At 43.6% G+C, this 12947-nt stretch overlaps 1 protein-coding gene across 1 annotated transcript; it reads left to right on the plus strand.

Moving 5' to 3' along the window:
- The first annotated feature begins 1936 nt into the window (after positions 1-1936).
- On the plus strand, positions 1937-12646 carry LOC123147583 (squamous cell carcinoma antigen recognized by T-cells 3). The gene is made up of 15 exons (XM_044566848.1): positions 1937-2239; positions 2992-3125; positions 3208-3265; positions 3351-3836; positions 3918-4052; positions 4177-4302; positions 5795-5839; positions 6141-6230; positions 6339-6478; positions 6553-6676; positions 8359-8433; positions 10186-10578; positions 10654-10746; positions 11564-11714; positions 12309-12646. Exons 1-15 carry the CDS (start codon positions 2012-2014, stop codon positions 12533-12535), a joined length of 2505 nt encoding a protein of 834 aa, XP_044422783.1. The 5' UTR covers positions 1937-2011; the 3' UTR covers positions 12536-12646.
- The last annotated feature ends 301 nt before the right edge of the window (positions 12647-12947 follow it).

A 12947-nucleotide genomic window follows, 5' to 3' on the forward strand; every position in this document is an offset into this window, starting at 1 on the left:
CATAGTGCTAAGCTAACAGATGAGTCTAGTCCATCACATCATTATCTAATGATGTGATCCCGTTCATCAAATGACAACACATGTCCATGGTTAGGAAACTTTAACCATCTTTGATTAACGAGCTAGTCAAGTAGAGGCATACTAGGGACACTCTGTTTGTCTATGTATTCACACATGTACTAAGTTTCCGGTTATTAATACAATTCTAGCATGAATAATAAACATTTATCATGATATAAGAAAATATAAATAACAACTTTATTATTGCCTCTAAGGCATATTTCCTTCAAATATTTCATAACAATTTATTGTGAAAGAAAACCACCACACTTGTGTGCTCATTTGGGAGCTATCATCCAAAACAGTACCCCATTCAGCCTCATTTATTTCATTTTCAATTAAACAAAAAACAAATGTATCATTTTAACTCTCAAACTCTTTGCGGCAGTGCTAGTTATTGCAAAGTATTTAATCTGACAAGTTTCACATTTACAAAAGCTATTTGCTAGCTAAAGAAATGCAAAATAGTAAAGAAACTAGAAAACAAAAATAAGAAAAATAAAAAGGCAGAGCCTACCTATTGCACTGGGCTTTAGGTAGCCACAGTGCGGCCCAGCCCGTTAACCGCGACCTTCCCTCACCTCCTGCCGCGCCCTCGCAAAGGCTGCCGAGCACCATGGCCACTGTGCCCGAACCCCGCACCTCGCCAGTGCCCTGGAGGGGATAAGAGCCACCCCCAGTCGCTCTCCCAGAAACCCTAATCCCCTCGCCCCTGCTCCCTCACTCTCTCTGGATCAAACCCAACGCTGCACCGAGCTCGTGGTCGCCGTGCGGTCGTCACCACCGTGGCCACCGACCACCGTCCTCCGTCTGCTGCTGTTCGGGACGTCCATCATCGTCACCTTCATCAACTCCAAGAAAGTGGAGCGACCGGAGGAGCACCACAGCCTCGAGATCGACCTTGCTTACACAATCGGTCACTGATGCTACTCGCCGTCGATCCGCTACGACCAGCGCCTCCCATAGCTCGCTGCCTTTCCCTACCGGATCGCTGTGAGCATACGCTCCTCCTCGGCCTCCCCCCTTTCCCCCGTGCCTTCTAGCTGCTTGTGCTGCCGTGGCCGAGAGCTCGCTGCCATCGGTCATGTCGCCACCGCGGCAGCAACAAGCAAAGCTTGCGTATGAGCACTGTTGCATGCTCAACAGATCCTTGGCAAGCCAATGGCACCCTTAGCCGCCCCTTTTACTCAATGTATCGCTCGACCCGTCGAGCTCGAGCTCCGGCCACCGCCCTAGCTCGTCGCTGTTGCCGATGTAGTTCACCTTGTTAGAAATATATTGCCCATCTTCTTCATTAGTTTAGACTTTTGCCTTAATTGACTGGTGCATGAATTCAATATGATATCCGAACAAAGAGGTCTTGAGTTTAAAACTCCGCCAACACAATATTAAATAAAATGATTCTGCGGCCTACATCGATCCCATATCTAAAAACTAAAATAAGACTTTTGAATGAGTTGACTGGTGCATGAATTTAATAGGCACAACCCGGACCGGCGGCTGCATGGTGTGCCGCCCTGTTGTCGGCGCGGTATCTTGCCCTTGTCGCCGGCAGCTGCTCCATCCGTGGGGGTTGTGAGTGGTTGAGATGGAGGGATCGAGAGAGGGCAAGAGAGTGCTGGGGAGCAGTGGAGTGCCGAGGGAGATGTATGGATAAGCTTAGCACACTTGAATCGTTCGCGCGAGAGCTCATTCCCAGCGAACGGGTGTGTGCGCCTGACGTGGCAGCCTCCGGCGCTTCAAGATCTGTGTTCTTCATCCTATGTTCTAGAAGGCAGTTCGCTGGAACCTGGCTGATGGCTAACGGACGCCGGTTAAGATTTTCCCCGAAAAAATGAGATGTTTTTTTTAGAATTAAAAGAAAGAAAGATGTGCTCCTTGTTGTCAAGGTGTCCAAAACAGTGCCTGCCAGCATCGAGCCCAAGCCCGAGACACCGAGAGACACAAACACATGGCGACGCCCATGGAAGAGGACCGGCTGGAGGCGGCGGCGGCGGCGCCCGCAGACGTCGCCGGAGGAGGCGCGGAAGACGGGGAGAAGACCGACGCGCCGCCCATGGAATCGGACTCAGACTCTTCGGACTCCGACGACGAAGGGGACGCCGGCGACGAGCTCCGCATCCAGGCCCTGGAGCGCGCCCTCCTGGAGCAGCCGCTCAACTACGAATCCCACGTTCAGGTACTACCGTCCGCCGCATCCTCTCTCGAGTCTCCATGCGTGGTCTCCCGACGACTAACTAGGGGTTTGAGCGGGTTTTGTGACGCCCACGGGTTGATGCGAGCTCCACAGCGTCGTCTAGGTTTTCGACTCAGGGCACGCTCTCCACAGCGTCGACTAGGTTTTCGACCCAGGGCACGCTCTTACGCATTTGGACCTTTGTGGCGCTGATTTTGCCACTGGGCAACGATTTCAGTGTGGTTGAGCTCATTTTGTTAGAAATATTAAATACACTCTTGATTTCTATGTCCACCTGCGTCTTTCTTACGTCAGTAGCTGAACCTTGGCCGCGGTAGGTGGACATTGATATGATCTCACCACCTGACTAGCTTATGTTTGATGGATGTTTTGCTGTTTCGCCTTTGATTTGTCTGTACACATAATGCTCGAGGTCATCAGGGAATATCAAGAAGCAGCATGCATCTGCAGTGGTCGTGGATTAATTTGAGCCTTGTGGTGGTTTCTACGTGCCAAGTTATCTACTTAGGGCGTGCTCCTCTGCATTTTGCACCGCTCATGCACTAGTTTTGGCCATTAAGATGACAATTTCAGCACCGCTGAGCTTTGTTAAGAGGATGGATCTTTCACTGGTTTAGTAATTGGGATGCTTTGGCTGCCTTTAAGTGTAAAGTGGATATTGTTGATTGATAAGTGCTATCGTTTACTAGCTTAATGTTGATGGTGTTTTACTGTTCCATATTGTTTTTTGGTAGCTCATACAATGCTTGAGAAAATCTGGGAATATCGAGAAGCTTCGTGCTGCAAGGGAGGAGATGAACAAGTACTTCCCTCTCACACCGAAGATGTGGCAGGATTGGGCAAAGGATGAGATATCATTGAGCTCTGGGTTTGTGATTCTTTTCTCTTGAAATGATCTCCTGAAATATTTATGTTATTGGCAACTAAAACCTATATACTGTCTGTTACAGTCGTGGATCTTTTGATGATATTGAAAAACTCTATGAACGTGGAGTGCAAGAATATCTGGTATGTCGAACTGTTTTTGTGGTTTTGAGTTTAGACTACTGAGCGTGTGGAGTGCTAACTTATCTTGATGATCATGTTATTGCAGAATATTAAGTTGTGGCGGGATTACCTTGATTATGTTGAAGAGCATGATCAGTCAGTGTCTCAATGTTCGCAATCTGGTCTCTCAAAAATGAGGGATTTGTATGAGCGTGCAATCACTGCAGGGGGTCTACACGTGACCGAAGGCAGCAAACTATGGGAAGCCTACAGGGAATATGAGATGGCTATTTTGACCATAAATGATGGTAATGACGAGGAGAAGGCAAAGCAGGTTCAACGTGTCCGCGCGCTCTTCCACCGCCAGTTATCTGTGCCTTTGGCTGACATTGAGTCAACACTTGCTGCGTATAAGAGTTGGGAAGCTGAAGAAGGCAATACAAGGGACCCAGATTCCCAGGTTGATGATGTTCCCCCAAATGTTTTATCTGCTTACAAAAAGGCCAGCGAGATGTACAATGCACGGAAGCAGTATGAGGATGAACTAAGCGTCGCGGCTGAATCCGAGGCTAACAAACTACAAGTGTTCCTGGTATGGCGATGTTTTTCTTTATGAAATTGAAATCTTTGTTTTCAGTAACTCACTGTTGTTTGTTTGTTGGCGCTGAAACAGAAATACATCAAATTTGAGGAGTCTTTTGGTGACCCTGCTCGTGTCCAAGTTTTATACGAACGGGCCGTTTCTGAGCTTCCCGTTTCAAGTGATCTATGGATGGGATACACGAGTTACCTGGACAGAACCCTAAAGGTACTCTTTGAAGCTGTGATGTCCGATGTGACAATACATCTAGATCTGTAGATCTAATGAAATAATTATGATGATGTTTTATTTTAAGTGGCAATAATTGCTTAATTTCTGATTTCTCTTGCAGGTACCTGCTATACTAAAAAGTGTTTACCACAGAGCGACGAGAAACTGTACATGGGTTAGTGACCTATGGGTCCACTACTTGCTGTCTTTGGAGCGCATTCGTGCATCTGAAGACGAACTGCGACATGTAAGTTCCTTGGGTCTCTCTGTTGGTATGTAGTCGGGGATTTTACAATTCAAAAACTTGAAATTGTATTTGTATGTAATGAAATGGCATAATTCAGTGTCAAAAATCTGGTGCCACTATTTGGTAGTTCAGTTTATTACATTTATATGTTCCCTGAGTTTTGGTTTTATAATTTATAAACTCAAATTTTTACTTGTATGCAAAAGAAATGGCAGAATTCAGTGTCCAAAGTCTGGTTCCACTGTTCGGTACTTGTTATGTTATATATTCACTGAGTTTTCTTACTTGCAATAGCAGACAGGTTTTAAAATTGACCAAGGGGTGCTATATTTAAGCTTTCATTGCTGTTGACTTCAACTAGCATTTTCCGAAATTGGTTCACCTCTCTTGGCAGAAGTCCTGTCACTTAAGCCCATTCTGCCAATATGAAGCGATTACTATTAAAGTGATTGGGTATTTAGGTAGAGAACTAGAGCTCTGCTTCTGCTTTATACTGAGAACCCCATAATAAGTTGGGAGGAAAGTTCATTTTAATATAGTATTCGGTAGCTTGTTAGGATATTTAACTTGTGTAACTTTGTTACCCCTAATATATTATGTGCACTGTATTCACTGATATAGGTTTAGGTAATATTCTAACAAATATGGAATATTATTTATTAAAACAGGAGAGTTATATAGATAGGAAAGAAATAAGACTGGGCATGGAGATCGAATCCGTATCCTTTGGATTGTTGATTAGGGGTTAAGTCTGCCACTATAAGGAACAACATCTCTATCAATTATCAACATCTTTGAATTGTTGATTAGGGGTTAAGTCCTACTTCCTCCGTCCGGGTTTATAAGTCCATCTCGTACTTTGGATCGAACTTTGACCATGAGTTTAACTAATTTATATGTAACAGAAATTATGCCACTGGATATTAAAATTCAACGATATAATTTTTTGTTACATAAATAGTATTTTGTATGAAGGGGAGCCTTGGTGCAGTGGTAAAGCTGCTGCCTTGTGACCATGAGAGCCTTGTGATCATGAGGTCACGGGATCAAGTCCTGGAAACAGCCTCTTGCAGAAATGCAGGGAAAGGCTGCGTACTAAAGACCCAAAGTGGTCGGACCCTTCCCCGGACCCTGCGCAAGCGGGAGCTACATGCACCGGGCTGCCCTTTTTTAAATAATATTTTGTATTAGTTAAATGTATGGTCAAAGTTTGACCCAAAGTATGAGGTGAACTTTTAAACCTGACAGAGGAAGTGCTCCCCATCCTGCCATCTTCATGGCGGTAGGTACCTAGTTTGTTCCATAGTTGGTAGATAATATCCTAAAGCAACAAGCGCTTCATTAGAATACTGGTGCATGCCATGAAATGCTATTGTGTTCACTGTACTCTTTTGTTGCCTTCATTGGAGAAGATTATTGTTCGTCTTGCCTTTATTTTCTTTTGTATATGTATATTAGCAAATACCAACATATATGCACGTCTTGTTTGCAGGTCTTTGAGCTAGCCATTCAATGTTCTTTCCCAAGCATGAACGAGGTGATTTATCTGCACTTGCATCCTCCATCTCACCCCTCACCCCCACCACACACACACACATGTGCGTGGGCATGCAAAGATACCACATTTCGTTGCATCTTGGAAGTCACTGCCTGTCTTTCTTGTTGGGACAGTAATTGTAGTTTGCAGATCTGCTTGTTTTGATCAGCCCGACAATAGCTGTAATTTCCTGGATAACTTAGCACGTTCTTTTTGAGGACTCTTGTCCTATGGCCTGTAATTTTCTGTCAACTGATCTAGTAAGGTCTGATACACCTTTCATTTGGATGATTGCATGCAGTACCTCAATATTTATCTTACTCGAGTTGATAGTTTAAGACGGAGAATGCCAACTGGCTTGGATTTCGAACTGATTAGGCAGACATTCGTGGTATGTTCTCTACGAGCTAGCTGTGTACATGCATTTTATTTTATTTGTACTAGAGTTAATTATTATTTTTGTTTCGAAGGAGAGTTAACTTTGAGTATATAATAACAGGATGCTGCTGAGTTCCTCTCACCACAACTAGGAATTGAGGAGCTATTACTCTTGCATGCATACTGGGCTAAATTAGAGTGTAATATTGGCAAAGATATAGCTGCAGCACGCGGAGTTTGGGAAAATGCTCTCAAGAAAAGGTTTATTATTATGTTTGTGCAAGTTCATACAATTTTCTCATTGCTGGCACTAAGTTGAATCTGTTTACTTCCAGTGGGTCTGTTTTGGAGGTTTGGCAGCACTATATTTCAATGGAGATAGAAATGGGGCATACTCATGAGGCAAGATCACTTTACAAGCGTTGTTATAGCAAAAAATTTGCTGGGTCTGGATCAGAGGTAAGCTCTTCTTGAGAAACTACAGGAATGCCGCGAGATGTTATATATCCAAAAGCATGTCAGGCCATAATAATGGGAGAATAAGTATTAGAGCTGAATGAGTAGCCCACTTATTTAATTTGGACTATATTCAAATAGATAACGTCAATAGTTCCAGACGCTGTATGACATGAGAACTCCTCTTGTTGTATGGTTCATATCCGGCCTACAACCCCATTCTGACAAATGGGCCATTCTGGTGGACTTGAACTAGAAAAAAGTCCATTTTACTACCCTGAATAAAGTTGGTGGTTCACAATACCCCCTCATCTATTTTTCTGTTCCTTTCACCCCCTAAACAAACCCATACCGGATGAAAGAACTCCCTGGGTGGTTTGTCTCCACTTGCTGGTGATGTGGCATTGGTCAACAGTGGTTTTGACCTGCGGGTGGGCCTCCCTTGGTAGGTGTGGCTGAGATTGACGGGTGGGGCCTAGAGGAGGCGGGGTCCGCTTGACAGGTCTGTCTCCTTCCTCTATCGCTCGCCCGCGGGACAGAGAGGAGCTCGGGCGCTCGTCTCGGCGGCAAAGGCTACCCCCGGCGGAGCTACGACCACCGGATTGACCCCCGCGATGCAGCGCGTACCCCGGCAGCAGCAGCAAGCAAGGCAACAACGGCACAAGCAGCAGCCACAAGCAAAGCAGCAGCGAGCGAGCGCACGGGGGTAGCTGCAGCTGCGGCGCACACGGGCACAGATCGAAGGGGGAATCGGCAGAGGAGCTCACCGCGGAGCTCGTGGACGAGGTTAGCGAGCGCGGGTGTCGACGGACACAACGAAATCGATGACAAGATGCGGCGGCCGTGGACGAAGACGACGGCGATGGCGAGCGTACGTGGCCTCCTAGCCTGAGCCCTTCGGCGAGGGTGAAGGAGACGATGATGGCGGAGCTACTGGACGTCTTGGCGTGACGAGGGGAGGCCGGCGGCCGCAGGATCGACGCGGCGACGGCGACCATGAGCTTCAGGCGACGAACAAGGGATATGCGGGAGATTTGGGGTTAGAAAAGAGGGAAGGAAGAGGAAAGAGAAGGGAGGAAGGAGAAGCAGGGCGCTCGGCGCGGCGGCTTGGAACTCCGGCGGTCGCCGGCGTCGGCCGGAGGCGGTGGGGTCGGGCGCAAGGGGAGGCTGGAGCTCCTCTATCTCAGCCCAGCCTGATGAGGGGGGCCCACCTGTGGTCAAAATCACCGTTGACCACTGCCACATCAGCAGCCATTTGAGTCAAACCACCATAGGGACCGATTTTGTCCGGTATGGGATTGTTTAGGGGGTGAAGGGAACAGAAATAAAGATCAGGGGGTTATGTGAACCACCAACTTTTTTCAGGGTAGTAAAATGGACTTTTTTCCTTGAACTATACACCAAAGATGAGCACCATGGCATGATCCCCAAATTGATAGTTTTCCTTGCTTTTGAACCTTTTCTTACTGAATAGTATTGTATACTTGAAACTTTATTTCAGTTATAGTTTTCTTTGTATTTAGTGATCCTTGTATTGCCAAAAAGAACCTTGGCTCATAGTTACTGCAAATGAACTGCATGATTTGAAACAGATATCTTAATTATCACAGTTCCTTATATTTCCATTGCCATTTATGTTTTATCTTTGGCAAAGGCAATGAATAATGATGACTGCAACTTACTAGGCTGTATGTCATGCGTGGATAAGATTTGAAAGGGAGCATGGCACCTTGGATGATTATGACCTTGCTATAAAAAAGGTATGCTGCCGCACGATTTTTTGGGTGTATATCCTCATTTTTTTCACCTTTTATCTTCGTCTTAGGTTCATATCATTTTCCTTCGATTGAATTTAAGCCACATTAGCTACGGTAGTGGATAGGTGCCTTGCTAGTTCTTTTAACCGCTTAATTATTGTCTTCTGGATAGGTAGTTATCTGGTTGGGCATTTAGCTTGTGCCTCTTATCAGTTCGTCATGAATCTGGTTTCATTTTTAATAAGCATTTGAGACAGTGAGGTGACATTTTGTACTGTGGACGAATGTTTGACATATATACTTGATATCTAAACTGCATGCATCTTATACTGTGGGCGAATGTTTGACATATATGCTTGACATTTTGTACGCTAGAATTTATATACTAGATTCAATCATATTGTGTGTTGTGTTGAGTTGTTGACATAAGTGAAACCATTCTCCAGTGGCAAATATGTTATGCTTCTTTTCGGTCCCTTGAATGATGGCTGACATTGTTTTGTTCTTCCAATAAGAACCATCTTCTTTGTAGATAGAGAGCCAAGTCACCCAGTATACATGTTGAAAAATAATTACCACTTTGATATGTCGAGGTCTTAAAGTGCCCAATAATCCGAGAGACATTGCTGGATGTAGGTTCTACACTTCTATGTACTATTTCGTCCACAGTATAAGATACATGCAGTTTACATATCTATTCGAGAGACATTGTCTGATGCAGTTCCTAGATCCTTAGAACTATCTCTCCTTTGGGTTATTTGTACTGTGCCTCTTTTCTTTTTTGCATATTTTTGGATAACCCTGTTATATCTCCTCACAAATTGGTGGGTTTATCTTCCATCATTTTGTGTTCAAATATTTTATTGGGAGTTTGGGACAATTGTACTATAGTACTTATTTGAATGTAGCTCACATGCTACCTCTGTTCGGAATTAACTGATGCTGAAATGTGTGTATCTAGACGTGTTTCAGTGTGTAGATACACTCGTTTCAGCGTCAGTTAATTCTGAACAGAGGGAGTATATTTTAATGGGAGAACAATAATTTGATGAAATCATTAATTTTTGTAGATAAAATATGCAAGGAATATAGTTGTAAAAAATGTTAATTTACCACTAGCCACCATTATCCTGCATCTTTTTTTTTTGCATTATGTGAATCATCTCTTCTCAGTGGTTATTTTGAGTAGTGTCCTGCAGCATCGCGTGGGGTATCATCTAGTGTTTGACAAGTATAGCATTTTTCTTCTTTTTGCAATAAAGCATTTTTCTTCTTTGTTTCATTATAAAAACTGGGCCTTTCTGGTAAATAAATGTTTAATTTGTCTGTTGCACCTTTCATATCCCTCCGAACACTATGTGAGTGAATGCTTCTTGGATTGATTATAAATATGTATGAAACACCTGTTCAATGCACTCTGTCCTATAGAGCAACTCATAAGATCTGCTATCCTGCTTGATTATTCTCCATAATTCAGTATGATATTGCCCCAAGTTTCTGGATGTTTCTGGTCCATGTGCCTAAAGTTTGACTATTTGCTACAATTTTTGATACCATAAAGGCTTACATGCAAGACTAGTCCTCAGTGCAAAGATTAGTTATATCTGTTGCATTTGTAATTATTCTGAAAGGGGTTACCATATCCCACAAATCAAAGTGTTCTATAACTTAACTTTGTGACTTAGATTGATGTGTAGCAGGTTATTGTGTAAACTGTACGTAGTTGCTAAGCTTATCATCATGCTACTTGACCAGGTCACCCCTCGTTTGAAGGAGCTTATAATGTTCAAGGCTCAGCAGGAGGCTAAATCGGACCCATCCTCAGCTCCCAAAGAAACTTCTTATGCAAATGATTCCTCTCAGAAAAGAAAGCCAAGTAAAATGACCAGTAAAGTGCAGCCTCCTGCTAAAAAAAGGAAAGATAATCCACCTAAAAAGACCGTGTCATCAGATGACCACAGATCGAAGGAACAAAGCACAGACAGTCATCTTCAAGAAGGTGGAGAGGTCATCAAAGGGAACGCCGAGGTGCCTGTGGAAATGAAAGTTGAAGGTGACAGCAAAAGAGGAAATACAAGTTCAAATCAACCGAAGCCGTACTTCTACAGTGACAAATGCACTGCCTACATGTCAAATATAGACTTGAAAGTATGCCTCCTTTTGTTTCTGTATCTGCACTTATATCCTGAACTTCAATAAAGTAAGCATCTACTCTTTCTATAGGCAACTGAGCTGCACATCCGTGGTTTCTTTTCTGACATTGGTGGCGTGGTAGACATAAGGTTACTGAGGGACAGATCCACGAAAAAATCAAGGGTACGTGTTCAACATCCTTAATTATTTGCCTCTAGCATCCAATGATGTGCTCACTTATCAATTTTTGCACAATTGAAAAGTTTCCTGGGGCAACTGGTTACCCAACCTGGGTTTGAATTCTCAGGTCACCACCTCTTATAAATATGCCAAAAGGGCTTCTTCCCTTTTGGCCTTATCTTTTTTCTTTTTACCCTCAAAAAATTTCTGCACCAAAGCATTTCTCTGCTGTGAAACAAGGCAAATTTGCTGGCTTCCTGCTTGTTCCTATTCCTGAGGTAGACTTCACAATGTTATGCTGGAGATGCACATGTATTCTGAGTGGTACATATATAGACATTACAGCAGTCAAGATGTAAAAAATATCTCCCTTATAATCAGGGTAGATGTTCCAGTAGTTCATTGGTACAGCTGAGTTGATTAAATAGGTGTACATGTCTTCTGGAAAGTTACTTTTCTCAAGCTTTTTGTGCCAACTAAACTTCTCGAAGTGGTATCATCGTTGCCGCCAATTCTTGAGTTAACCACTATCTTCAGCCGGCTCTAGAAAGTTCCTATATTTTTCCATTCTGGTATCATCGTTACTAAGAATCCCAAACTGTTATTAAGGCATATTTCCCTTCAATAGATTTCCGTGCTTAGCATGTTTGCAAATTTTAAGAAAAAAGGATGGGCTCTATGATCTTGCTTCTTTTCTCATTACGCTCATCTCTTATAATGTGTTAAATGGGAAAAATTCTTGAGTCGTAAACTTTGTGGAGTGCATCCTCAGCACATTTAATCTCTCATGTTCATTTGTTTTTCCATGGATGTTTTGCAGGGGTTGGCGTATGTGGACTTTTCAGACAAGGATCATCTTGAGGCGGCCATTAGAAAAAACAAGCAAAAGTTGCTCAGTAAGAAAGTAAGTGTTGCTCCTTCAGATCCAAGCAAGAGTAAGAAGAACCGTGAAGCAGGCACTTCCTCCAAAGGTATGTTCTTTGGTTGACACTGCACATCTTCTCCTCTTAATAGTAGAATCGTGGTGTTTTCACATTGCAAAATTGCATATTATAAACTTAAAAGCCTATAACTGCTGTGGAAGGAATCTGAACTTCACAGCTGGCAAACATTGGACATCGTTGTAACAAGCAAACTAGTAGTGTATTTGCTATGCTATTTGATGGTCAAGCAGTGCAGTTTGGGAATGTATCTATGCCTGTCTCACTTGAAAGTGGGGAACTGGGTCATTCCAATTATGACTGGCTTCTGAAACCTGTTAGCATTAAGCATGCACTTTTACACTTATTGCTGCAGTAATACTGTATGTCCTTTTGCATGTTTACACTGATGCATAGGGAGGCTACTTTTATAATTGTATATCTTGAATTATGTTTCCCGTTTTTCCTCGAGGACATGTGATATGAACCATTTTCCCACAATAAATTGATACGTCTTACATGAGCATAAGGCTATTGGTGACCTCTAGTTGACCTTTGTAGGCAACCTTCATCCTCGCAATTATGCCATGGACTAAATCATCCTTTTAGCTGACAAATATGATTTATCTGACTTGGTTTCTACAGATAAATTGCCCTCTGGAGGTGATCATGGTGAAAAGGCGCCAGTCGACGGTACTTCAGAGAAGGAGATGCCCAAAGGTGAGACGAAAATCACAGGCAAGAACACATTATTCGCGCCACGGGCTTTGGTCAAACCACTTGGATGGAACAAGAAAGATGAGAAACCAGATGTTGCTGCGGAAGAGCTGAAGTCGAATGATGAGTTCAGAAATCTGTTGCTTAAGAAGTGATGTCCGTAGGCAGGTTAGTTCGTCGGTGTCTTCACGTCCCACCAAGGACCTCTACCTTGCACCTGACCTGTGGAATGAATGAATATAATGAAGTGTTAACTTGACCTTTAACCGGCTCCTACTGTGTTACTGTGTTCTCCTGTCGTCGCACGAAATTCCGACACTTTTACTGTGTTATCCTTTTGGCATGAGAAATCTCAGCTGTAGAAGTTGTAGTTCCTTGGCAGTCTAATGTCAGAGGTCGGTGAAGCCAGCCGTTTTACCAAGTTTGGCACATTATTCATGGTAGTACAATTTCATAGACGACTTGGTTGTGATAGAAATCCAAGGGAGGCAACGTAGCCGGAAGCCTGTAACCCACGTCGTGTCCTACAGCCCCAAGCGCTGGGAATCCATTGGGTTGTTCGAACAC

This window comes from Triticum aestivum, chromosome 7A (genome assembly GCF_018294505.1).
Source record: "Triticum aestivum cultivar Chinese Spring chromosome 7A, IWGSC CS RefSeq v2.1, whole genome shotgun sequence".
Taxonomy (NCBI): Eukaryota; Viridiplantae; Streptophyta; class Magnoliopsida; order Poales; family Poaceae; genus Triticum; species Triticum aestivum.

What these genes read in the sequence shown, in the direction of transcription:
- LOC123147583 (XM_044566848.1), top strand. Translation starts at nt 2,012, where the DNA reads ATGGCGACGCCCATGGAAGAGGACCGGCTGGAGGCGGCGGCGGCGGCG. An exon ending in ACAAACTACAAGTGTTCCTG is followed by an intron (nt 3,837 to 3,917) that starts GTATGGCGATGT and finishes GCGCTGAAACAG; the next exon opens with AAATACATCAAATTTGAGGA. An exon ending in TGATTAGGCAGACATTCGTG is followed by an intron (nt 6,231 to 6,338) that starts GTATGTTCTCTA and finishes ATATAATAACAG; the next exon opens with GATGCTGCTGAGTTCCTCTC.